This window comes from Rhineura floridana, chromosome 2, assembly GCF_030035675.1.
Source record: "Rhineura floridana isolate rRhiFlo1 chromosome 2, rRhiFlo1.hap2, whole genome shotgun sequence".
NCBI lineage: Eukaryota > Metazoa > Chordata > Lepidosauria > Squamata > Rhineuridae > Rhineura > Rhineura floridana.
In genome coordinates, this window is record NC_084481.1 from 217,228,403 (window position 1) to 217,255,792 (window position 27,390).

Sequence of the window (27,390 nt, forward strand, 5' to 3'; positions counted from 1 at the left end):
TGTGTTTTGTTTTTACCTATTCTTTTTATAATGTTTTAATTTAATTTAATAAAAGTTATAAAAGTTTACTTTTATTAACATAATATTATAAATAAATAGTTTATAAATCACCTCTGAATACCGCTTACCATGAAAGCCCTATTCATGGAGTCTTGAAGGCAGGGATCAACCTGAAGGCAGTCCATTTCCATTTTAAATATTATAAATAAACATAAAATTTTATTGATTGTAAAAATAGGATCATTTATAAGAACATTCTGTATAAATATTGTATAATAATATAAAACCCTCAAGAAATTCCGAATTGTGTTTTTGTTTCATGTGTTTCAATAAAGGAGATGAAAAGCATTCAAATTGTTTGTTACCTTGTATTATTATTATTATTATTATTATTATTATTATTATTAAACAACTACTTAATTCCAAAATAGGTTTCTAAATGGTTTACAGGTATAAAAACCAATGACTCAAAAACCTTCTTTCTCTTAATATCATCACTTCATAACATTTTCTCATTATGGCAGCATACCATATTTTTACCTGCTCTTTTAATTGTAGACTTTTCTCCATTGTTATGAGGAATTGGTATATTGCATATAATGTTATATTGCAGTGGTATATTCAAATTCATATTTCTTAACAGTGCTCTTAGAACAGCTACAAGGTTAAAAAAAAGGGAGGGGGATAACTTTTGTAAGAAACTCTCCTATAGATCAGCATCTCACTCTGTTTGTATTTCCTTTCCCCCCCAGTTATTCTTTATGCTGAGAGTTGGTTATGTAATCCATGATAAAATCTCCGTACTATTAGCCACAAAGGTTCAGACTAACAAGGTTTTATTTTTAGGTGCAGTCTGCAGCTATTTTAAACCAGTGGGTGACTTGCAATTGGCTCCAGTAGGATGTAGATTGCACCCCATGCTTGAGTTTCTGTAAGGGCTACAGCGTTTAATTGATTTTTTAAGAAAATGTTTTGGTCAATAATAATGGCAACCTGATTTATCAAGCACTGGATTTTATTTTTTAAAAAGTTGTTATAAAAAAAGGCAATATCTCAGAGGCATTCTCCTTTCTCCCCCACGCAGGAAGGAACAAGTTTCCCAAGACAATTGTTTCTACAACATATGTGCATAATATTAAAAACAAAACACTGTGCTATTGTTCTTTGGCACTGTTTTTTAAAATCATATGCAGATATAATTCTACTCAAATATAACAATTAATCAGAGGCATTGTTCAGGGGTCACCCAGGAAGCCAGAGATCCAGGTATTTTGCACTAGGACTCAGATCTCCTGCTCCCCCCGCCCTGTTTTTAAAGAACTTTATATATTATTTAGTCCTCTTTTTTTTGTAAAAAAAGAAAAAAAAGAGCTCTTTATAATATCTTGATAAATGTGTTTTGGGGTTCTAGCACATAATCGCCATGGGCAGCAAAAAAAAAGGTGCCTGTAATCTGCACCAGTGAGCACTATCACAAAAAAGCAGTCTGTATATGTGCATGTGTGTGTGTTTTGCTTACAGAACAGTTGGGTGGTGAGACCTCAGCCGCTGCTGCCATCATAATATGCGAAGATGTGGTGCACTGGCCCCATTTAACCCTGGGTAATCCATACTCAGAGTAAGCCCTGACATTAAAAGCTGACATCCCTTTGAAAATTGGCCTAAGGCTGCATCTATATATTTAATTTAGTATGTGAAAATTTGTGTTATAGGCCAGTGCCTCAGTCTTTTGACCCTAGCAGCACTGTTATCATTGACTGACAGTTAGGCCCCATCTGCATTAAACATTTAAAGCACTACCACACCACTTTCAAACAGTCACGGCTTCCCCAAAGAATGCTGGGAACTGTAGTTTGTTAAGGGTGCTGAGAGTTGTTAGGAGACCCCTATTCCCCTCACAGAACTGAAGTTCCCAGAGTTCCCTGGGAAGAGGGATTGACTGTTAAGCCAATGGAGAAAGGGGGGAAAAATCAAAATTTAAAATAAGTTCCTAGAATAATTGGAATACAAGCTTCTTATACCATCTCCCTGCCCCCGTGCACTTAGGATATGAACAGTAGCTATTAAAAGTATTTTAAGGGGCAATTTGTTTCAATATCCCCCTCCCCCTGCACTAAACACACACATTCCTGTTGTTCATTTTCAGCAGTATTTTTAACAGGGTTTGGCTGTGATTAGTGGCACTGTTGATTCAAAATACTGAATCCTCACACTAGAGGGGGTAGGAGGAAAAGAAAATCAATACTTTGTTACTATGGCAACTGAAGGAGGCCTAGGTTGGCCTGGGATGGTCGCCTCCACTGAATTACATGGCTTCAGTTCCTCCCTTATGGCACAGGCAGGGCCTTTGCCCGTTGCCTATAACTAGCTTAGCCAGATCTCCTTCGCAACCGTCCACTCTGCATGAAAAAATCCAGGGCTCCTAACTCCTTTTTAAAGGATGGACGCACGCATGCATCTCCTGGAATTCTTTCTTCTTACAAGGCGTCATGGCATAGTTGCCTCAGTTATTCCAGATGGCAAGATCATATTCTTCAACAACCAAACATAAAAAAGGTTACCTGTTCTTATATAATGGTAAACCACCTCTGAATACCTCTTACCATGAAAATCCTATTCATAGGGTCTCCATAAGTCGGAATCGACTTGAAGGCAGTCCATTTCCATTTTCATATGGGTTTTTTATTTATTTATTGACAAATGTGACTTCATTATGAGTATATAATACTGTTGCTGCTCTGATACAATGAAGATGAAATACAAGTTTTCTTCCATTCTGTTAATTTTCACCTGAAGTATTTCTAAAGTGAAATCTCCCTTGTTTTCTAAAATAACATTTGCAATTAAGACGTGCTTTGCAAGAGAGAGTCTGCCAGTTTGTCTGCAAGTAAGGGTCAGGTGCTAATTAAGTAAGGGCTGTATCTAACTAAATTTCACCCAGAGTAGACCCATTAAAATTAATAAACATGTTAGTCATATCCATTCATTTCAATGGGCCTATTTTGAATAAGATGAAGAATGGATACAACCCTACGGAAGAAAACCCAGGTTTTTCCTGCACATCTTGTTTTGTTTTGCTTTCATGTGAATTCATCTTTGTTTTAATTAATCAAACCTGCTGCAGAAGGCACTTCTGGGAACCTACATAGCACCTGAGTCACCACATTAAAAACTGTCCCAGAGTACCTTTCCCCATGAAATCTATAGCAGTCATGTATGATATTATTGCTGTTTGTTCTTATTATCTTGAATACTGTATTGATATGTTGTTGTTGTTTTGGGATGATGATGATGTCTTGATTTATTTCCTTTTCACTTCGTTGTATTCTGCTCTGTATTTGCTGTTTGTATGCACATATTGATTCAAAACTTTTAATAAACACACTTTTACAAAAGAAAAATCTGTCCCAGACTGATGAGAAGTAAATGAACCAGGCTGTTTCATTTCATAGTGCAGCAAAATTGTCCCTGAGAATAATATTGGAAATCAGCCTTTGGCAGCTGGGGTCTTCCAGGTCTTTTGGACTACAACTGCCATCAGCTTCAGCCAGCACAACCTGGTTGGTAAAGGCTGCATTAAACCTTGGTTGTTGTAAGTTGGCTGATCTGTGTCTTTGTACCTTTACTCCTGCTTGCAACCTGCTGTACAAAAGATGTATGTGGTGGGTCTTTCCAAGAGGTTTGAGACTCAGTGGTGGCTGGTTCTCATTGAGACAAGTGGGGCAGAAGGCATGGAGCCCACACAGTTGGTAGAGCCAGAGCCAATGAGAGGCAGAGCCAACTAATCCTAGTTTTTGGCCTAAGCCGCCTCGCTGGCGAGTTCTACAATTACTGCGATGATACTAAGGAGAAGGAGGAGGAGAAAGAAGCTGACAGCCAGAAGATTGGTTATAAGGCAAGCAGGCAGGTGAGAGGGCAGACTGATGATGGTGAGGTAGTGCCCCATTAGCCTCAATGGACCAGCCTCCACTATTCAGACTCTTTGGCCTCCTTCCCTCTTCTTTCTGCTGCTGTGTTGCTGCTTAATTGTGTCCTGTTGGGCAGGATGGATAATCTAAGAAAATAGATTCCACCAATTCCTTCTGGGTAGTCCAGTGTTGTGGAAAGTGGGAGTGGGAAGGGAGAGAAGTATTAAATCACGAAAGCCTTGGAAGCAGCAAGTAACTGGCTGGGAGGCAAATGCACGGGAAGCAAAAACCAACTCAAATGTAAACATGCTGTCCTGCAGCTGCAAATGGCCATTAATTCATTAATTCTTCGATTCACGCTTAAAATATGGGAAAATACAGTGGCTGAATCAAATTGCTCTGACATGGCTATATTCTAACACTTGCAGCAAGTGTAGGGAACCTTTGGCCCTCAGTGTTGCTGAACTACCCCCGGCCATTGGGTATGCTTCCTGAGACTGATGGACATTATAGTTCAGCATCATCTGGAGGGCAAAAGGTTCCTCACCCCTGACCAACAGAATGTTACATGCTGTACTGCTCACAAGAAAGGCATGCTCCCTCCCATGGGCATCTGTGGGGACCCCAGGAGGCCAATGAACCATGATCCCCTTATTTCTAGCTTTTTTAAAGGAGAGCAAGTTCCTAGCATTTGTAGAACCTGAGATATGAGGCAGAATGTACAAGCACTATTCTTTTTCTTTCTTTCTTTCTTTCTTTCTTTCTTTCTTTCTTTCTTTCTTTCTTTCTTTCTTTCTTTCTTTCTTTCTTTCTTTCTTTCTTTCTTTCTTTCTTTCTTTCTTTCTTTCTTTCTTTCTTTCTTTCTTTTTCATTGATTGATTGATTGATTTGGAGTATTAACATTGCTCCCTCACCCCGGAAAAATTTCTGTGGCTGTCCATGACTGCTCCATAGAAGTAGCATTGACTGCATTTGATAGACAAAGCAAGAATTGGCAGAGTGCGGGGAATATTATGGGAAGTAATAGTTGTGGACTATTTGGTGATGTTCCCCAGTTGAAGGTATGTGCAAATAAATTCTGAATTAGCCCCTGCAGGAGAAAATCCACTGTTTTTCTTGTTGTTAGTTAGTTTAGTATGAAGTCCTGGAGAGCTGCTGCCAGTCAGTGTAGACAATACTGCGTCAGTGTGCAAATATTGAGGTAGATGGGACAGCTTTCTATGTCTTTGTCCAGAGAGTAGCTAGGCATGGTCTTCTCTGGGTTCCAGCAAATATGTCACCTTATTACACTCTGTTGGTAGAATTATCTTGTTATTGATGAGCAAGGTGTTGGAATGTATGAGGTTCAACTCCAACTTGGTGGGTTGAGGCTGCATGGGGTTAAAAAGGGTAGCTAGGGAGGAGACCTCTTGGTTGCTAGGCTATACCTGTCCTTTGATCCTTGCCGTCTCTCCCCTTCCTGCTAGACTGATATGCAAAGGATGCTGATCCCAATTCCTTCCTGCCTTTCCAGGTTTCTTCTCTCTTGAGAGGGGAGCAGACATGTTTCTTTTGTCTCCCCTTCTCAACCAGCATGAGAGCTGCACTGGGACCAGTGCAGACTGCTCCAACATAGCTAGTTAGCTAGATATAGAACTCTTTCCTATCAAGCATGTACTTCCAGAATAAAGTAGTTATTCCTTATTTTGAAGCTTAAAGTCTCTGTCTGACTAATTTAACACACACACACACACAAGCTCGCTCAAAACTCTCCGCTCTGCTACGCAACTCAATAGAATTCCGACGCAAGAAACTACAAGTTCAGCCTGGACAGAGCTTAGAATCATGACTACTGCTTTCCTACAGCAAAGCTGTTTGTGTGGTGAGAAGGGAAGTTTCAGGTAGAATTATGAGGACATATGTGCATGCATTTTTACTCTTACCCACTTGACTCTTTCCCTTGGTATCCACCAGCCTTCCCCTCCCCCCATCCACCCAACTGGATGTTGTGACTGTGTTTGGGAACCCGGGTCCAGAGGGGGTGGTTGTTGCAGGGGAAAGCTGTCTCTCCTCTGGACTGGAATTCCTCATCCCATGTTTGTTGCTGGAGGTGTAGATCTGAGCTGGTTTTCAGGATTAGCTAGAGCAGGGATGAGGAAAGCTGTGGCCCTCCAGGTGTTGTTGGACTTCAACTCCCAACAGCCCCAAGCAGCAAGGCCTACAGTCAGGGATGATGGAAGGCTGCAGGTTCCCCATCGCTGGTCTAGAGGATAGTCAGATGGCAAGGAAAACCCATTGAGTTCAGTCATAGCCTTCCCCAACTTGGGTGCCCTCCAGATGGTGCTGGACTTGCATCATCCCTGACCATGCATGATGCTGGCTGGGCCTGACGCGAGTTTATAGTGTAAAGTGATGGGTAGGTCCCAGTCTGAAGAAAGCTGGTCTATGGCCTAAACACATTTGCTATTCCAATCAAATGAATGCTATTTCTCACTCTCTTTTTTTACTTAACCCCCCCCCAATTATATGGCCCCTTCTGCACTATACATTGAAAGCAGTATTATACCGCTTGAAACAGTCATGGCTTGCCTTGGAAATAGACCGGATGAGTGCCAATAACCTGAAGCTCAATCCAGACAAGACTGAGGCACTGTTAGTGGGTGGCACCTAGACAGGATGGATGAGATATAGCTTGATCTGGATGGGGTTACATTCCCTCTGAAGGAGCAGGTGCATAGCTTGGGGGTACTCCTGGATCCATTATTGTTGCTTGAGGCTCAAGTAGCCTCAGTGGAAGGAATGCCTTCCATCAGCTTCAGCTGGTGGACCAGTTACGACCCTATCTGGACAGGAATAGCCTGACTTCTGTTGTCCACGCTCTGGTAACCTCTAGGCTAAATTATTGCAATGCATTATACGTGGGGTTGCCTTTGAAGACAGTTTGGAAATAGTTTGGAAACTGCAGCTCTGGTGCAGAATTCAGCAGCCAGATTGCTCACTGGGGCAAGACAGTCTGAGCACATAAGACAAATTCTGGTACAATTGCATTGTCTGCCAATTAGTTTCCGGGCTTAGTTCAAAGTGCTAGTTTTGACCTAAAAAAACTTATATGGCTCAGGACTCCAAAACCTCAAGGACCGCCTCTCTCCATATGAACCAACCCAAACCCTGTGTTTGGCATCTGACCCCCTTCTTCATGTGCTCCTTTCGAGGGAGGTGTGGAGTGTGGTGACATGAGAAGAGGACTTCTCAGTAGTGGCCCCGTTTATGGAATGCTCTCCCTAGGGAGACATGCCTGGCACCATTGTTATCTATCTTTAGGCACCAGGCAAAAGCATTTCTCTTTTCCCGGGCATTTGGCTCTTAATTTTGGAGAGTTTTTGATGTTGTAGCCTCTTATAGGGGGTGAGCTGTTCTACTGCTTTTTATACTTATGTGTTATGCTTTTTAACTTTTAATTTGTTTTTTTAAAATATTGGTTTTCATCTTTTTATTGATTGTAAGGTGCTTTGGGTTCACTTCTGTAAAGAAAAGCGACTAGCAAATATATATAAATAATGTATACACCCATACACAGTACCTGTGTCTTACATTTTTAGTCAAGACTACGGGAGAAGAGATACATACTGGCTCTGCAGCCTAGTCCCTAGCTATAAAGGAACCTTTTGGCTGCGATTCTTAACCTGAAGCACATTCTGGAACAGTCCTGGCAAGTCTCATGCTGATAGGCAGTGAAAGTTGCTAGACTGGTATGCTGGGAGTTTGATGACAGCAGCTATACAGGTATAGATTAGGACCAACCCATGTACAATTATTGTTAACCCAATGAGAATGTGAAGGCATTGCATAGTTTGTAGGATGTGGCCTCTTGCCAGATATTTCCTGCCTTTTGGCTATTGCTGAGTGAGGATCGGAGAGCTGCAGAGCTGGGTGTGGTTTTTTGTGGGGTTCTTTGGTAAAACTTGAGAACACGCTTAAAGCTAATTCTCAACTGTTTAACAAACAAGCATTTGAAGAGGCAGCTTTTTAAGCAATAGAGGAGATTATCTAATTCTAGATGTGTGTTTTTGCTTTGAACCCATACTGGGATGTAGCATTAGTTAGCACTAGAAATTTTAATGGGGCATGGTCATGTTGTTACATGCGCCAGAAGCACGTGAGGCCATGCATCTGGAATGTATAAAGGTTGTAAGCAAGATCTTGTTCCTGTTTCATCATTCCTAAATTCAGCACATATTTTTTTAAAGTAACCCTCCTCCCCAAAATTCTTCTATACTGAAGACTCACAGCTCCATTCATAGTTTTATTATCTATCCCTGAAAAATATTTTAAGCAACTCATCATAATTTGTATATCTACAATAAGGCCTTTATTTACCGCATTTGTATCTCATCCTCCTAAGTCCTTTGGGGAAGCATAAGGCTATCAGTGGTTAATAGTGTCCAAGGCAGTATGTCTCTGAATGCCAAGTGCTGAGAATCACAAGTAGAGAGAACACTGTTGGGCTCATGCCCTCCCTGTGCACTTATCATAGGTATCTGGTTGACCACTGTGATGAGAGGATGCTCGGCTTGATTGGCATTTGGTCTGATCCAGCAGGGCTTATATGAGTTCTTATATGGGCTCTTCCTGTTGCCTGCTCCAACAACAATCCTGTGAGGAAGCTTCTAGAGGGCTAGCCATGTTAGTCCTTCGCAGTAGAAGCAACCAGGACAGAGACCTGAAGTCCAACAGATTTATTGTGGCCCAAACTTCTGTGGGCTTAGAGAGGTGACAGTACTGAGTTAGATGGACAAACAGACTGATCTCACACAAGGCAGCCTTTTATGTTCCCTGCTTGCCTTGGCAGTCCTAACAACTGCTCCTTATGATAGGCCAGCGTAATGATTGAGGGTGCGAGAAAAGTAGTATGGATGTGAAAGTTGGACAGTGAAAAGATTGGATAAGAGAAAAATCAACTCATTTGAAATGTGGTGTTGGAGGAGAGCGTTGTGCATACCATGGACTGCAAAAAAGACAAATAATTGGGTGTAAGAACAAATTAAACCAGAACTATCACTAGAAGCAAAAATGATGAAGCTGAGGTTATCATACTTTGGAGACATAATGAGAAGACACGATTCAGTAGAAAAGACAATAATGCTGGGGAAAACAGAAGGAAGTAGAAAAAGAGGAAAGCCAAACAAGAGATGGATTGATTCCATAAAGGAAGCCATAGACCTGAACTTACAAGATGTCAGAATAAATTAAACCAGAACTGTCACTAGAAGCTAAAATGATGAAACTGAGGTTATCATACTTTGGACACATCATGAGAAGACATGATTCACTAGAAAAGACAATCATTCTGGGAAAAACAGAAGGGAGTAGAAAAAGAGGAAGGCCAAACAAGAGATGGATTGATTCCATAAAGGAAGTCACAGACCTGAACTTACAAGATCTCAACAGGGTGGTTCATGACAGATGCTATTGGAGGTCGCTCATTCATAGGGTCGCCATAAGTCGTAATTGACTTGAAGGCACATAACAACAAAAAACAGCCAGGGCTTCCCCCCAAAGAATCCTGGGAACGGCTGTTTGCTAAGGGTGCTGAGAGTTGTTAGGAGACCTCTATTTCGTTCCACAGAGCTACAGTTCCCGAAGTTCCCTGGGAAGAAGGATTGATTGTTGCACCACTCTGAGAATTGTAGCTCTGTGAAGGGAATAGGGGCCTCCTAACAACTCTTAGCATCCTTACCAAACTACAGTTCCCAGGATTCTTTGGGGGGAAGCCATGACTGTTTAAAGTGCTGTTTAATAGTGCTTTAAATGTACAGTGCAGATGGGGCCTAAGGCCACCTAGTGAGGCCGAGGCCAAGGGGAGACTTCCACCCCGCCAGCCCATTCTTATCTTTTTTAATCCCATTTGTTCACCAAAGCCAGTGGAGAGCATTACTTCATTATTGATGTATTTATTAAAGTTATATTTTGCCCTGCCTCCCAGAAAGAGCCCAGGGTGGCACTACTTCCCTTTCTGGCTGTTCATTCTTCCAGATGGCAGGAATGAGGACAAATGGTCCGCTACGTTTGCTGTTTCAGCGGTTAGGCCTATTGTGATTCTACTCCCTTGCAAAAGGCTTAATTATCAGTAACTCTTTTAAAAGCAATTTAATCTGATGGCGAGCCCACGCCCGCATCTTGCTCTCCTGCTCTTTGAATGTGTGGACTTGTGCAATGCAGCAACGTACGCTATGTACTGAAATAATGGACTTGCTCTGTGTATGAACTATTTATGAAGCCAGCCTTCAGTGTAAAACTTTCATGAGGGAGAACTGGCCATGGCTAGGGATGAAAACAGTATTATTCTAAAAGGTCCTATTCAACTTGTGAAAACTAAACTGTGTGGGAGGCATCTGATAAGTATCCAAAAATATTCCTCTTCCAGCTTCCAGTCATAAACCCACTAACAACCGCTGTATTAATTCTCCATAATTATTCCTCTCAGGACATCTCCCCCCCTTTTCTGATCAAAAAACACCCCCACCCCAAATATTCGTCTTAGAAATCCCATCCCTGTTCTCCATTCAGCTTCCAGTCACAGCTTCCCCGCCCCCACCATGTTAATTCCCCTCAAGGCACCTCCCTCCCTCCAATAACCCTTTTCCAGGTCAAAGACCCCCTCCCAAAAATTCCTCATCCTTATTCCCTCCACCATTACCCCCTTATCAGAACAACCAACATTCCTCACAAAGTCGCCCTCCCTCCATAAATTTAAAGTAAAAGATACTTTAAAACCTAAGGCCTAGTGTTTGGGGCTCAAATGGTCTGCTGAGAATTCCATAGGAAACTGCCTTATAGTGAGCTACACCCAATGGTCCATCTAGGTTGGTATTGTCTGCACTGACTGGCAGTGGCTCTGCTGGGTTTCATAGAGGAGTCACTCTCAGCTCTACCTGGAAATACTGGGGATTGAACCTGGGGCCTTCTGCATGCCAAGCAGATGCTCTAACTACTGAGCTACAGCCCTTCTGTGTGCATTTAATTTAAATAATAATTTAAGCAGTGTTACGAAGGCCCCCCAAATGTGCATGTAGCACTTCTCTTGGCGTTTTTAAATTCATGCCACTGTTTGCTTTCCTTTTGTTACCTTTCTCTGGTTGCACCTGTATGATCATGGCAATTTATTATTAGTGGTATTAGTATTATTAACAACATTTTCAAATGTGCATATATTTTTTAAAAAACCAAAAAGATTCATGATACTAACATAAAATTCAAATAAAGGAAACAAGCATAGCATTCTTTGAACAAAGGTATGTATAACAGCCTTCCCCAACCTGAAACCCTCCAGTGCAGGTGATGTTGTACAAACTCTTGTTACCCCTGGCCTTTGGCCATGATGGCTGAGGCTGGTGGCAACTGGAGACCAACAATATCTAGAGGCGACAGGTTGAGGAAGACTGGGGTATAATATGCAGGGTGATAGTCAGTGCTGTTCCTACTCAGAGTAGGCCCATTGAAGTTAGTGGACATGACTAACTTAGGTTCATTAATTTCAGTGGGTCTACTCTGAATAGACTTTAACTGAATACAACCCATAATATTTACAAATGTATATGCTGTTTATGAACTTGGAGCATATTGAGCAGTGTTAGAGATTTGGATCCATTGGGTACTGAGTTATACCATCTAGCCCAGTACTGGAGTAGTGGTGCTGCTAATTTGAGTCCTGGAGATCTTAGACTCTGATAGCCAATGGGATGCCCTCTAGATTTCCATAATACATGCCCTTTGGCCACGCTGGCTGGGGTTGAGGATTAGACAAATTCATGGAGGACAAGGCTGTCAATGGCCAATAGCAGCAATGGCTGTGTCCTACCTCCTGTGTCAGAGGCAGTATGCTGGAAACCACAGGAGTGGAGAGTGCTCTTGCGCTCAGGTTCTGCTTGCAAGCTTTCCACAGGAATCTGGTTGGCCACTGTGAGAACAGGACGCTAGACTAAAGGGGTCATGGGCCTGATCCAGAAGGACTCTGCTTATGTTCTTATCTGAGGCTAATTACTACATGATTCATTTGTTAGAATGGACATTTATCACCAGCAATTGCACCTTTTGATACTCTGATGAGAAGGAAATGAAAACTTACCACAAACTACTTCAAAACCTGGGAAACGGTGGTTCACATGAGATGGTTTTGGACAAGATAGGCCAGGTTCAGTCCTAGTTAATTCTTTGGCTTTGATAATGACTGTTATCTTTTGCCTTCCAACAAAGCAGGTTTTGTACAGGTTGTGTGGTGGACGCACCTACCCATGTACTGTGTATTGTCTTCTGTGTGCTTAATTACCTAAGCTAACACCCATATTTCATTTATGGCTTAGTTCCTTGAGGAACATTTTTGCAGTAGGAATCCAATCAGCAAGTGCTGTTGAGTAATCTAATTAAAAATGGTGTCTGCATTAATTGACTTTGTACCAAAAAGAAGATGAGTTGGCTAGGAAAGTGCCAGCCTAGGAATACAAAATTTATTTCCTTTTTTCTCTTGAATCTGTTACTTCAAAGCCTTCTTCCAGCATTTAAATGATAATAAACAAAGGTGTTGTTTGGCTTGCTTTTCTTTTGAGTTATTTACCAACTCTCATTCTGCAGTTTGTGTTGCGTATTCTGTCTCAGTATTTGGATGTAACACTTCAGGTATTGCGATTAAATGGATAATCAGTTCTATCAGAGGTGTTTTTGGTGAAAAGAAAAAGGTGTCAGTACTCAGATATTGAGAAACGTGGTATGGGTACCAGCACAAAATGGTTGCCATGGGTAGTTTAAAAAAAAAGTGGAGACAATACTCCATGCTGGTGAGTTCAGTCACAAAACTGTTTCTTGGATGTTTTATTTATTTATTTATTTATTTATTTATTAAATGTATATCCTGACCAACAAAAACACTAAAAACATTCTAAAATATCTTAAAAACAAAAGTCTTTCAAATATATTAAAACAAAGCATCTTTAAAACATATTAAAACAAAACATTTTTAACAACATCTTAAAAATAAAGCTTTAAAAAATCTAAAAATTAATTCCAACGCAGACAGGGATAAGGTCTCTACTTAAAAGGCTTGTTGAAAGAGGAACATTATTTGCATTATTAGCATTATTTGCTAAGGAACTGTCTCTCTCTCTGTTAAAAAACCTCCATTATTGATTGAACTGAATTGATTCACATGGGTAGCAATTGTGGCTGATACGGATTTTTCATTAAGATATTTTTATTTTTAACATGATTTTTCTGACTATTGTTAATGTGTAATAATACTTGATGGTTTATTTATGTAACAAATGGACTGAAAGTTTGCAAAGGCCTTTGGCTATATAGGTATGTTCAGTTTGGGTGTATAAAGCCGTGTTCATCTCAGGTATAAATAAGAGTCGTTGTGTAACTAAGAAGGACCAGAATCTTGGTCTCCCAAGGATGGGATGGGTGAGGTTGTTTTTTTTAAAATGTTACGCCACGTGACCTGTCAATTTCATAAAACTTGAGGCAGAAATTGCAAACACATTAATGAAAGCGAATAGGCTCTAAAACCAAATTGTCAAGGTTATCGCAGATCTTCAAGCCACATTCAACTCACTTAGATGTGCTAAAATCTCCTATTTTTGCATATTCACCTGTGACCTAGCAAACAGGGGAGTTGCCCAGCAGCTCTCAGGTTACAACAGCCGTCTGGTGGCTACCTTCGGCTTGGTAGCTCACACGTTTGGCAGGCCCAGATTGCCCTTTTTTAAACAGACTTTTTGGGGGCCTCTGTCCTTACACTGCGACTTTAAGCAAGGATGTGCATGTTGGCCACAAGATGGCAGAATTGCTTTACTGATGGGCTGAAAGCAATGCCACCTGCTAACTGCAGCTCTCCTCATCCCCCCCTCTTTTTTAAAGCTAAAGCTAAAGCGGCTCTGGGTGTTTGTTTTAGGCTGTCACCGTGTTCTGGAGCTTGAAGATGTTTTGAGATTTGTATGCAAGCAATCTGCATCAGGTCTTCTGTATGATAATTGGTTTTGGAAGGTGGGGGAGGACGGGGACTGAGAAATCTTGGCTCGCTTCTGTCTTAGCCTCTCATTGTTTGATCAATGCTAGAACCCGCATCAGGCATATTAAATATGGGGATGCTGTTGAAACTGCCGCGATGTCCTCAAGTCACCCTGTTCTCTCGGTGCATTTCTGCACGTAACAGGCAAGGTGTTTCAGAGCCTCCTTGCAGTACCTTGTCACATAATGTTGAATTAAGGCTGCCGTGGTAGCTTAACTTCAGGGTTTCTTGCTCTTTCTTTTAAGCTTGGCTCTTATGGATCTCTCTCTCTCCCCACACCCCCCCGCTCCTGGCTTAGCGGATGATGTGGGAAGTGGTCTTCGGGATTCCTTCTGCAGCAGCAGCCATAGCTCATGGAACGCTGGGTTGGAAAGCAAGATTTAAAGACCAGCACTGGGGAGGGGCAAGAGATGACACTGAAATGCATTTAGCATCGGGGTGCCTAGTGATTAATAGGTCTGGAGATGGCACTCCCTGTCCACACACCCCTTCCCCTACAAGTCCACACAGTTGTGTTAAAAAATAAAATAAAAGCATGTATAGTATTTATTGGGTCTGTTTTGTGCTTTTTTTGTATGGGTTTTATTCTAAGGCTTTTATTTGACGTCTTATGCACTTAAAAATTTGTAAGTTTTTGTAGGTCAGAGGCAGTATGCTTCTGAATGCCTGTTGCTGGAAACTGCAGGAAGGGAGGACGCTGTTGCACTCAAGTCCTGCTTGCAGGCTTCCCACAAGAGGCATCTGGCTGGCCACTGAGAAGAGGATGTTGGACTAGATGTGCCACTGGCCTGATCCAGCAGGACTCTTTATGTTCTTAAGTTGCTTGAAGACTCCTTGTGTGGTGAGCAACTAATAAGATGAACAAATAGTAATATTTCCTTGTCTAATGGATTTCAGTAAAATGCAGAACTTCTCACCATGTTATGCTTTTCTAGGGTGACTCATGTGTCTGCATACACGCTCAAATGTACTTTTTATGAATGAGCTTGCAACTGAATCAGATGATGGAATCTGGCTTGGCAGTTTGCAGGTCTCTTGGGGAAGCTACAGCCACACGTATTACTGATTTATTAGAAGGGGGGCACATGCATGAAAGCATAGAAGGGACTTGCAGGGCATTTGCAGAGCCCAAACGGACAGGCAGGAGAGCATCACTGGTATGCTTAAGTGTGCTGTGAATATGAAGACATCACCATTTCCTTACCTTACGATTTTTTAGGTGGTAGGAACACAAGCTGGCTTATACTGAGTCAGACCATTGATCCATCTAGCTCAGTATTGTCTACACTGACTGGCATCGGCTCTCCAGGGTGTCAGTCAAGGAATATTCCCAGCCCGATCCGGAAATAGCAGGGATTGAACTTGGGATCTTATGCATGCAAAGCAGATGTTCTCTTGTTGAGCCACAGCCCTTTCTTGCAAGTCTGTTCCTAAGCTTCTTGAAATGTGTGTATACTAGGGTTTGCTTCATTTTAGTGCATTTCATGTTTGCATCATACAAGTAATGCTAATCAGGAGTCCAGGCATGGTCCTATTATGAGACCTTGGCCTAAGGGCTGTGATCATCACTGCTATTTCACCAGCTGTTCTCTGCCTGTCACTTATCTCCATTGTTCCATCTGCCCCCCCAACGTCCTAATACAAAGGCTAGTCCAGCTGGCATGCTGCTGTCACAGCTTGTCTACAGTGGGGGTAGAATGAGTGGAAGCTTCTTATACTCCATAGCTCAGTGGCAGAGCACCTGCTCTGCATGCAAAAGGCCCCAGGTCCCGGGTTCAATCCCTGGCATCTCCAAGTGGGGCTGGGCATGACCCTAGTGTGAAAACCTGAGGAACTGCTGTCAGTCAGTGTAGACCAGGGTGGGGAGCCTCAGACCCAGGGGCCATATGTGGCCCTCCAGTTCTCTCTATATGGCCCAGGTTGTGATTCCCAGCAACTGGTGTACAGAGAAATATTCAGACAGTGGAGGAAGAACATAGCCATTGTGGCCAGTATAGTGGCTAATAACCACTGATAGTGGTTTAGCAATTGATCCCTCTTTGCAGGGAACTCTGGGAACTGTAGCGCTATGGGGGGGTCTCCTAACAACTCTCAGCACCTTCACAACCTACAGATCCCACAATTCTGTGGAGAAAACCATGACGGTTTAAGTAGTGTCAAACTGCTTTAAATGTATAGTGCAGATGAGGGCCACAGTAGAGTGGTTGCATTTAGAGTCTTGCATTGCATTCAGTTCTCCATTGTCAGTCAACTCTTTGGAAAGGATCCATTGTAGAACTGCCAAGATAACAAAACATTCTAGAAGGTAGATTATAGGAAGAAAGGATAAAGGAGTTGATTATGTTTAGACCGGAGAGAACCCTTGGGACTGGGAAATGAAGACAATCAAGGCTCATCTGAATTGCTTTAAAACAGATTTTGGCAATCTGGTGCCCTCCAGATGCTCTTAGACTACAATTCCCATCAGCCCCAGCCAAGATGGCTGGCAGGAGCTGTAGTTCCAACAACATCTGGAAGGCACTGGTTTGGCCAAGGCTGCTTTAAAAGGACTCTGAAGATACCAAAGACAAAATTCCCATAAATATGTTGCCCAAAAGAACCCTCAAACTTGCTTAATCACACTACAGGGGAGCAATGTGGAAACTCCTTAAGAATGCCATGGCGTGGCACGGTGTATTCACGTAGACTGTTACTGTTTTAGTTTTAATGCAACTCCTTGGATCCTGGTATTTCTGCAGTCAGTTCTGTCAGTAGTATTTGCAGTATATAATAGCTTTTAAAATTAGTGGGGACTTATGTTTATGAGAAATTACTGATTATTCCTTAATTAATCTCAATTGCTTATAGTTACTTAGGCTTTCCATTTTTCATAATTAACATAATGAACTAAAAAGATTAGAGTGAAAAAAGATGTTCATCCTTAGCATACCACTAATAAATGAGCTCAGACTATCACTGAAGGATAGGCCCACATGGCTTCACATTAGCTGAAGCCTCAGACCTGGTTCACCCATGCAGAAGACATGAAGTGCAAATGCGGTGGCAGGGTCACAAGGAGAAAGAATGGACAGCACCATCGTGAATTGCAGGTGGACAACCTCTTGAACATTCTACTACAGGGGTTCCCAATCTGTGGCCTGGACCACCAGTGGTCCACAAAGATTCGTTCAGGTGGTCAAAGGCTTGACCACATTAAATACTATTTTTTAATTGTATCTCTATTGCTTCTTTTATTTCTTATATTTATTTTATTTGTTGTATTTTTATTGTATATATTGTATTCTGTTGTATTACAATCTGAATTCTGTGGAATGCAAATTGTAATTCCAAAAAATACAGTATAAGAAGTAAAAGGGGAAAAATTCAATTAAAGATCATACAGCATCTAGTACAGCGCATTACATATGCTACAACAGGCAGAAAGATCATTAAGTGGTCTGCCAAGACCATCAGCAATTTTCAAGTAGCCTGTGGGGAAAAAAGTTTGGGAACCACTGCTGTTCTACATTTAGAAAACATACACTGTCCTTTAAGTAGATCAGTCTTCCCCGATCTGGTGCCTTCCAGAATGTTTTGGACTGCAACTCCCATCATCCCTGACTGTTGGCTGTGCCAACTGGGGCTGACTGAAGTCATTATCCTGAACATCTGGAGGGTACCAGGTTGAGGAACAGCTGGCCTAGAACACTTTCCCATAGCATCCAGTGTTTTGAGGAACGCTGAAAAGTAATGTCCTACCTTCAGTCTTAACTGGTACTGTCCATTCTACCAGCTCAGGACTCCACCAGCTCATTCTGTGTCATGCATAGACTAACCCTCATTCTGGTGATCTAAAAGATTTTGCCCTCGTGCATCTCTTCACACGGCAAGTCTTCAGCCTGTTTATGGATGAGCTCACTAAAGGGCAGCTTACAGACCTAGTGCTTAAAATTGGCACTTTGGACTTTGCTGTCCCACCTATATTTTATATAATTCACTTACAAGGTTTTTACATTGCTTTTCTGCTGCCATTCCCAAAACATCTGGAAACCATCAATTTAAAATCTATTAACAAAATAAAAACAACCTAAACATATAGATGCCTAATTTCCAAAAACCAGAACAAAATATAATTGCTTCCAGAACACCATGAGAGGTGTTGTGTGAACTGCTCACAGGATGAACCGCTTTGAGACCCTGGATTGCTGCTGACCATCAAAGCATAGATCAGGATTCCCTGATGTCCCCCTGATGTTGTTGGACTCACAGGTCCCATCATTTGTGACCATTGGCCATGCTACCTTGAGTTGGAATCTAACAACATCTGAAGGGCTGCCAGTTGCCTTTAATGTTTTCAGGCTTGCTGTTGAGGAATAGTGCTACTGCAGTTGTATTATATATTGCTGCTGGTTTGCTTTATTTTGTGTTTTATTTGTAGAGTGTGTGTTATAAGCCAGCTTGGTCTTTGGAGGAGTGATATATAAATTCCATAAAAAAGGGCTATAAAGAAGTTGCTTATTCTCTGTCCCTTAAGTGTTTTTACTGTTATCACTGCTCGCTGTATTGCAAGGTACTAGAGACTTGTACTTGTGTTCAGACAAGACAACGGGGAGGGGAATAGTGAATGAATGTTGCAGGAGATTGGAATGTAAATTGCGTAAATGTATGATAATGGAAAGCAATATATAAACAAATGAGGTAAAAGTGAATAAAGTCAATAACTTCTTTAGCAACACTGTCCCATAAAATTTGATAAATTGGGAACATAACAAAGGAGTGTTCATAAAAAGCCAGGTATGGCCTTGTAACAAAATGTTGCAAGTGTGGAGTGTTTCTGTTCAGGGTTCAAGCCGCTCCAATCCATTCCCCCCTCCCCCAGCTTTCCTTCTCCCTCCCCAGTGGTCAATTAGTGTTCTGTGCCCAATGAATGTGCTTGGTCAGCATTGGGATGGCGAGGGAAGAGATGGATGCTCTTGTGCGCAATCTCAGCTAACATTACCTTCTTTAATGTCTCCGTTGATGTCTGTGGGCATGCCTCTCTTCTGTTCCTGGGAGCATTGTAAAATAGCTTCTCAGTGTGAATTAGAAAGTGATCTACCCAGACAATGAGATGGTTCTTATTTTATTGATTATTTTCTCCAAGGAGCTTAAGATGGTGCACATGGTTCTCTCCAAATTATCCTCATAACAACCCTGTGAGGTAGGTTAGGCTGGCCTGAGTTTGTGACTGGTCCAGGATTACCCAGTAAACCTCATGACCAAGGGCCCCTGTAGACATCCTTGTTATGGTGCATTCATGATGATTTTTGCTTATGATGCTATTGGGGCAATCCGACTTCCAATCATGTTTGTGCCTGCAAAACCTTTGGAGTGGCCACACTGCTTCATTTCCAGTCGCTGCATATCCTGCTGAAATCCATAACTTTTTGTACCACAAATGTCCTGGTTTCTTTTTGGCCTGCTTTCATTGCACTATAGTCCCTTTGCGCAGCAATAATGTGGTAGCATCGGGGAAGTATTGCAGAATTATGTATTTTAAAGTCTGTTTTTATGATGTTTTGAAGTGTTTTTAGTGCTTTTGTTTGCCGCCCTGGACTCCTGCTGGGAGGAAGGGCGGGATAATAATACCAATAAAAATAACAACAACTAATAAAGCAGAATAAATCCACCACTAATGAGAGCCAGTGTGGTGTAGTGGTTAAGGTGTTGGACGTACAACCTGGGAGACCAGGTTTCGAATCCCCACATAGCCACGAAGCTCACTGGGTGACCTTGGGTCAGTCACTGCCTCTCAGCCTCATGAAAACCCTAAGGTCGCCATAAGTTGGAATCGACTTGAAGGCAGTACATTTAACATTTTTAATGCACAACATGCAGAACATGTTTCAGAATACACCTACAATAAAACACCAGTGCGGGGGGCCTGAGTGGATATTTGAATATTGGGCTTCCAAGTCAATGGCTGAGTGGGGATTTGAACCCTTGTCTTCCGGTCTCTGTCCAACACTTGAACCACTACACCACACAGGCTATCTTTCTACAAATAACACTTGTTTTTCTGTTCTCCTGTTTCATCTACTCCAGTCTACCTCCCACTCCCTGCAACCAGTTGGTAGTTTCCCCTTCCTCCCACTCCACATTCCATGCCACTAATTTATTATGGGGCTGTTTTCTGGGTCCCCTCCCCCTTTAGATTTTTTCTAGATTTGTTTGTGTCCCTCAGGGTTACTCTTGAGTATGCTGGCACATCTTTCTTGTGTGCTACTGGGGTAGTTTTGGCAGCATAAGCATGGCTACTGGAAGACTACAATTGGTATCTACTATATATTTTGGAAAGTTATTTGTTTGTCTGTTTGCTATGCATTTGGACACCTCTTGTGATATATGTATATATAAGAATTGTCTTTCTGGACCAGACCAAACTGCATCTAGTTCAGCATCTTTCTTCCAAGGCTGCTGCGAGAAGCTTCTACCATTCTGAAACACCAACAAGCAATTGGTTTGCCAGCTTTATCATGCTGTCAGTAGCCCACAAATGTGTGAGCAAGTTGTCTTACAACTGTTTTTGTGTGCTAACACTTTATTTGCAAGGCTGGGTTAAGATTGTATATCAACAGTTCTATCAATCAAGGTAGCCTGAGAGCTGAGTTAAAATCTGCCAAACAGTACGTGTTGTGGTCCTTGCCTGAATGTTCCAGATTCCAGGTTGGAGGGTTGAATGCTCTCCCATTTTTTAAAATGTCCTTGCATATTGAGAGCTAGCATGCTAGAGGAAAGAAGGGTATTCTCATAGCCTCCTCTCAGTGGGGAGGAGAGCCTGGCTGGGAGTCCAGAGTCTGTGAGTTCAAATCCCCGCTCATGTCTCCTGGGTATAAAGGTCCAGCTAAAGATCACCCCCACAGTGAGTGGCTCAGGGGTTACGTCCCCTGCCACCTGTGCAGCTGTGAGCAAGCTGCATAGTCCCAAGGAGCCCAGTTGCTCCCCAGCTAGCAGTTGCGGACAAGGAAGGGACTGGCTTGTGCAGTTGTGGCAAGCTGAGCAGGCCCTAGCCAGTGGGGGAGGAATAGCCTTTCTGAATACCACTTACCATGAACACCCTATTCATAGGGTCTCCATAAGTCGGGATCGACTTGAAGGCAGTCCATTTCCTCTCAGTGACATTCAAATTTTCCATATTCAGAGACATTTTTCATGCAGGGGAGCAGTCAAACAAACATCCTTCACCTGCAGGCCAAAGAGGTGCAATCCAGCGCGAGCTGTCTCATATGCTCTTTTGGCATGCTGCCTGCTCTGAAAGAGAATGAATGCTCTGTTGCTCCATATTGCAGCTTACACACATGGGAACAGGAGTCTCCTACATTTGAGCGCCCTCTGTGTGGTGCACAGCAGGGTAGCCAGTGTGGTGCCCTCCAGATGTTGCTGGACTCCAGCTCCCATCATCCCTGACCATTGGTCATGCTGGCTGGGTTGACAGACTCCCAACATCATCTGGAAGGCACCTTGTAAGCTGCCGCTGCCCAGCATATCCTCGCTCGACTCCTGCCTCCCTTTCTGCTTCAGCGAGAAAAGGTTATCCAAGAGCACCCTTTTATTTTATTTTATTCTGTTTGTGAAACCTAGCAGCAGCAAGCAACTGAGTAGGCAGTTGGGTGGACAGGGCTTGCCTGTGGAATCCAAAGCAGGCTGAACAAAACCATCTCATCTGCTATCAATAATTTCTCAAGGTAATGAAACAGTAGATCATGGTCCCTCTTTCCTCCCAGGCTACGTTGCCTTTTGATTCTGGAAGGCTGTTTCATTTCTGTATTAAAATCTTATTTGCGTTCTAAACATCAACTTTTCAGCGATGGTGTAATGTTAAATCCACCCCACTCGCCACAGCCACTAAGTTTTGTTCTGTGTTTTTTCTTAAATGCAGAGACAGAGGGAGAAAGTTCACATGGGGGTCACCCCCACTGCTCTTAAGGATGTTATAGGAGACTTTCTCCCCGCACCCCTTCTATAGCCTGAAGCTGCATTGCCATCTAGGAGAGGGGGCTTTAATGGACAGTAAAGTATCTGATGTTAATTGCTGCAGACATAAGGATGTTAGGAGGCTAATTTGTAAGAGAGAGCTTTTAATCTCTCCTCTTTTTTATAGTTCTTCGGAGAGAGAGAGAGAAAGCGGTTCTTAAAATGGTATCTGGAAGGTAGGCTTAGCTTCATGCTAAAAGCCAGTTAGTGGCAGCTATGATGTACTCAAGACAAGGATGGGTGTTGGTGGAAACCAGATCTGCCAAATACATATTGCAGCCTTAAGGGCAGAGTTTCTGGAGTGAGGAGCTCCAGCGAAATGAATGGAATAGAAGAAGAGCATTTAAACCAGGGTGGCTAACCAGGGGTGGCTAATTCAGATGGCAGGGAAGGGCCACAGTTCACACTATTCTTTGGGGGGAAGCTATGCGTTTTATATGTATGGTATGGATGTAGCCTGTATCTGCACCTAGACTTTGGAACTCCCCCACACATACAGATGCCTGCCGTGTTCCTTCGCTTTTGACCTTCCGCTGCAAGGTTGAGGCCTTTAAAAAAAACAAAAACAAAAAAACGCCTTGATGGATGAGAAGCTTGTTTTTGTCTGACCCTCCAGATAAACTTTCTTAGAGTAAAGGTGCTCTGTATGAAACTAGCTTTTAAATTTGTGACTCTCTTGAATTGTTAAGACTACTATTTTTTAAAAAAAACTGTTTTAGGCTACTTGCTTGTGTCTTCTGCCTCCTATGACCTCCTTGGCCCTGCCTCCAGTGACACTACTTGGTTACCTCACCAGGACCGATTATCAGCTGCCACTGGAACAGTGGAGACTGGTGGCTGTGATATCAGTGAGGCAGTGAATCCTCTCTGGGTTTTAGCTGACAGCTCCTGGAAAGTTTGGTCAAAAACCTGAAGCAGATTCCACTGCCCCACTGACATGGCACCCTCAGCACTGGAATGAAGCCACAAAAAATGTAATTTTCAGACTGCAGCTTTAACATCTTCTGCAGATCTGTGTGAGGATGCCCTGTTGTGGGGTTAAAAAAAACCCTCACCCAGTCCTAGCACCAAAGGGCGGCCAAGTTGGGCCCTGTCCGAGGGCCCCTATTTAGAGGGGAAGGTGATGCTCCTGTCCTGCGATCTGTGGCAATATCGAGTCCTGCAACCCGATGCTGGAGCAGATCACAGAGAGGGAGCTCCCAGGCACCCCCCATATAGGCAGTGTGGGCTTCAGTGAGCTCACCTGCACACCCCACCTACCTCTCCAGCTGTGCATGCATGCCTACTATCACCCAAGATGGCGGTGGGGCTTCCCTAAGGGGCTCCTCCCTGCCACCATCTTGGCTGATGGCAGGCGTGCACACTATGCGTGCACGTAATTCACATGGCAAGAGAGGTGGGAGGACACAGAGGCGGGTTCATTAGCCTTGCACCACCTGTATCGGAAGGGGGTGTTGTGCCACGGAGCTGCAGGCCTGGTGCAGGCTGGTGCCCAAGGCCCAGTCATGCCTAGTCCCAGCCCTGCCCTCACCGATTCTAAGGAAACAAGATTGGCCAGTCACGTGATGTGTCTTCCTGTGAAATAGTTTGTATTCCCTAAGCACATTCATGCTTCTGCAGAGCTCACTGGATGGGTCGTGGTGTCCAACGTGTCCAGTCAGGGATACACCATCCCTTGGTCAGAGCCAATAAGAGGCAGCACCCCCTGCTTCCCAGGAAAGGCATAATGGCAAGGGAAAGACCCCAGCCATCAGCCAGAGAAGGAGGAATTGCAGGGAGCTCGCTTCCCCATCTCCTGCCAAACAGAACACTCTGCTCTAATGGCTGGTCGCTTTGTGGGATGGATGAACTGAAGATAATTGTGCTCTGGCCCCATTCATCAGCTAGAAAACTAAGGAACATAGGAGCACAGAAAGCTGACTTATGTTGTCAGACAGTTGGTGCATCTAGCTCAGTACTGTCTACACTGACTGGCAGTGGCTCTCCAGGGTTTCAAGGAGAAACCTCTCCCAGCCCTACCTGGAAATGCTGGGGATTGAACCTGGGACCAAGGGAGATGAGTTATGGCCCTTCCCCGTGTGTGTGTGTGTGTGTGTGTGTGTGTGTGTGTTGTGTGTGTGTGTGTGTGTGTGTGTGTGTGTGTGTGTGTGAGAGAGAGAGAGAGAGAGAGAGAGAGAGAGAGAGAGACTCTGCTGGGATTAACTTGTGTGTAGGGCACTCATGGTTTTGAGCTACAACAGGGACATAGTAGCTCCATTCACTGGTGATATGCAGTTGCCTGTAAGAGAATCCTTTTCCGCAAACCCGTAGAGGCGCCATGCAATTAGGAACCCGATGCAGTTGGGCGTCTCAATCGTGTGGAGCCCATGTGTGTGACAGCAGCTTGTACATAAGGGTTCTGTGATATGTACATAGGAACTTCACTGTTAGCGGATAGAGCTAATGTGACATTGGGGTGAGAAGCATGACCCTGCTCCCGCTTGAAATGGTGAATGCCTTGCGCATGAGTAGCACATAAATGGGGCTAAAACAGCTTCAGGAATTGACAACCTGAATTTTACTGCCTTTTATTTTCCTTTCCAATTGCCCCTTTCCCTTTTTCTGTATTGAGTGTTTTAGATGGTGAGCCTGTGGGCAGGGGCTCTCCTGTCATTTATAATCTCTGTTCAGGGCATAGTACGTTGGAGGTATTTTTTTTAGTGATAATAAGAAATAGGTGATTTTGATAACTTCCTTTCTGATTTCTGCTCAGAGGATCAGAAATATGCATTGTCTTCAGTGCATGAAGGAAAATAGGTGGTGTTTGTGTTTTCAGAAGCTTTTGTTGTTAAAGATCTAATTTTCTTTCTCTGTTTTTCCCTACATCTCTCCCCAGTGGATGAATACATTGCTATTGCAAAAGAAAAGCATGGCTACAACATGGAACAGGTAAAAAAAATTAAAAATATTTAATTAACAAGAATAAGTCTTTTTATAAAAAAAAATATAAACATTAAAAAAAAAGATTCCAGTCTTACATTTCCATATCTTCCATTCTAGTCATTAGTGCAACAAGTCTATCTCTCAACCAGATTGTTGTTCCTTCTCTCCTTTGGACCAATTCAGCTGGTGTGTTCATCTCTGCTAATTCCAGACATTTCAGTAACCATTTCCAGTCCATTGGAATTTGTTGACATTTCCATTTCCTAGTGTCTCTTGGTTTTACTCCTATTTCTAATGAAAATAAGGTGAAGGGGTGTGTGTATGTGTTTGTGTGTGTGTGTGTGTGTGTGTGAGAGAGAGAGAGAGAGAGAGAGAGAGAGAGAGAGAGAATCTGATTCTTCAAGATGCATTTGACATGGTAAAGTCACCCTGAAGTTTATTTGCTTCCTGTGGCTGTTATGGGGGGTCGCTGTAGTTTTGTTTTTATGGCATAATATATTTATTTGTGTTTTTAACAGTGTTGTAAGTTGCTTGGAGACTTTTGGATAACAAGCAACTAACAAGTCTAATATGATGATGATGATATTTACCTGCCAATTTTGGTTGTTTTGTGTATAAACACACACAAACACATTTAATACCCCTAGCAGTATGTCAGGTAAATGAAATCATAAAGCTTAAGAACCTAGATGCCTGCCTAAACAGGTGAGCTTTCCATTTGTTACTTAATAACCAACAAACACTGGCCTATCTCCTTTAGGAACTCTTAAGATTGTTTAGGAGCAGGAAAATGCATAGAAATGGGCTAAGCAGATGTCCTCTTCATGATTTCAGAAGAATGTGTGTGGCCGTAAAGTGTGTAGGGGAAGTGCCTGCCATACAGCAACCTTCCCATGTTGACTGGGAAAGCCGGAAGGGGTCTTCTAACCACCTTACTCCTACAAGCGTCCCCTTGTGTTACCAGGCTTCCTGATCACAAAGAGGCTTATAGCATGTTCAGTTGAACACATTTAAAAGCTCCCTTCAGGCCTCCCACTCAATGCAGGAAGGTCAGAGATGGAGTGGGCATGCCTGGCACGTGGACATTGCGTCTGGGGCCAGTGCCTGCCCACTTTATGTCCACACATATTCTTTGGAATGCATGAAGCTGCCTAGAATATGATTCTATTGCAGCAACTTTAGTCTGAAACAGCTACTTAACCTGAGGCCTGCCAGACTCTTCATGGCTGTCTGCCTGACTTGTTCTTGCTTATGAGGAGAGGTGGAGCGGGGGAGAGAGGAAGTGATAGCTAGCTTGAGTCCTAAATAAACCTGGATCAAAATTGCTCCAGATTCTAGTAGGCTAGGTAAACATGGAGAGGACTTGTAGACATTATAGGAGCTTGTTCCTCAGCCTTGCAATAGTGGTGAAAAAGCTCTGCTGCTATTATTCCCAACAGCTCTTCTAACACCGATGACTGCGGAGTTCTTGAATAGGCCTTAACCTGCTCATTGATTGACTGATTGTGTGTTAGGGTTGCCAGGTCACAAGCATCCCAACCCCTGAGATTTCAGGGGCAGAGCCCCAGTGACATCAGTCATGGGGAAAGGCCCTAGTGATGGTACTCTCCCTGGCACCTCACTCCCCACCCACCTCCCTCCCTCTCTCCCTCACTCCCTTCCCCAGGTACTTTCCTTCCTACCCCCCCCCCCACCTTCTTTTGTTGGTGTCCCACATTTGGTACTTACAGGCCTCTCTCCCGCTCAGTCTTTGAGGAGGCCTGGGCTTGCTTGCTCACTGCTGCCACCATTGCTCCGGGGCAGGTGAGGGATTGTCTTGACTTGCCTGGAGATTGGGGTGAATCCCACAGAGACTCTGGGAGGACCCCCAAAACCCAGAGTCTCCAGGTAAAATCTGGAGACCTGGCAACACTAGTGTGTGTATGTGTAAGAGAGCATGAATATGCCCCCATTCCATAAGTTATCCTATGACGTGTCCTGAGAATTTAAAATGGCCTTGGTGATAGTGATTCCATCTGTATGGCACTGTACAAAGAAAGGTATGACAGGTTCCTGCTTACAATCTAAAACTGACATAGGAAAATGACAAAGGAAGGGGAGAACAGAAGTGGTGGAGAATTTGTGATTATTGTAATTGCACATAGTTTGGTTTTGAACGTAAAAGGCAGCAAGGGAGAGGAATATTGATGCATGCTTTTCCTGGGGAATTGAAAATATTATTGTTACTACTATTATTAACTCTTTTATAACAACTATTATTAAAATTAATAAAATAATTTTAGTATGAATTTTTATTAACAATAACAGACAACATTACAGATAATATGTAGCTATATAAAAATGTCTTATAAATAGTCCCAAAGTAGCAAAGAGATTTAATAACTTGTTTTAGAACAGTATTGAAAATATGTGAATAAATATATTGTACAGTTAAATAATTATTCATCCCTCCCTCCCTCCCTCCCTTTCCCCTTTCCTTCAGTTTAAATTAAATTATTTTTAAAAATAGTACATCTTTTAAGTTAT

General features: G+C 42.8%; 1 protein-coding gene across 2 annotated transcripts in view; it reads left to right on the forward strand.

The window, feature by feature from the left end:
• The window catches only part of RCOR1 (REST corepressor 1), a 172,851-nt gene that overhangs the window by 80,876 nt on the left and 64,585 nt on the right, over window positions 1–27,390 (forward strand). For both annotated transcript variants that reach the window (XM_061612205.1, XM_061612204.1), the window contains exon 4: window positions 24,818–24,870. In XM_061612205.1, the coding sequence (XP_061468189.1) occupies window positions 24,818–24,870 (53 nt within the window). The remainder of the gene's footprint in view (window positions 1–24,817; window positions 24,871–27,390) is intronic.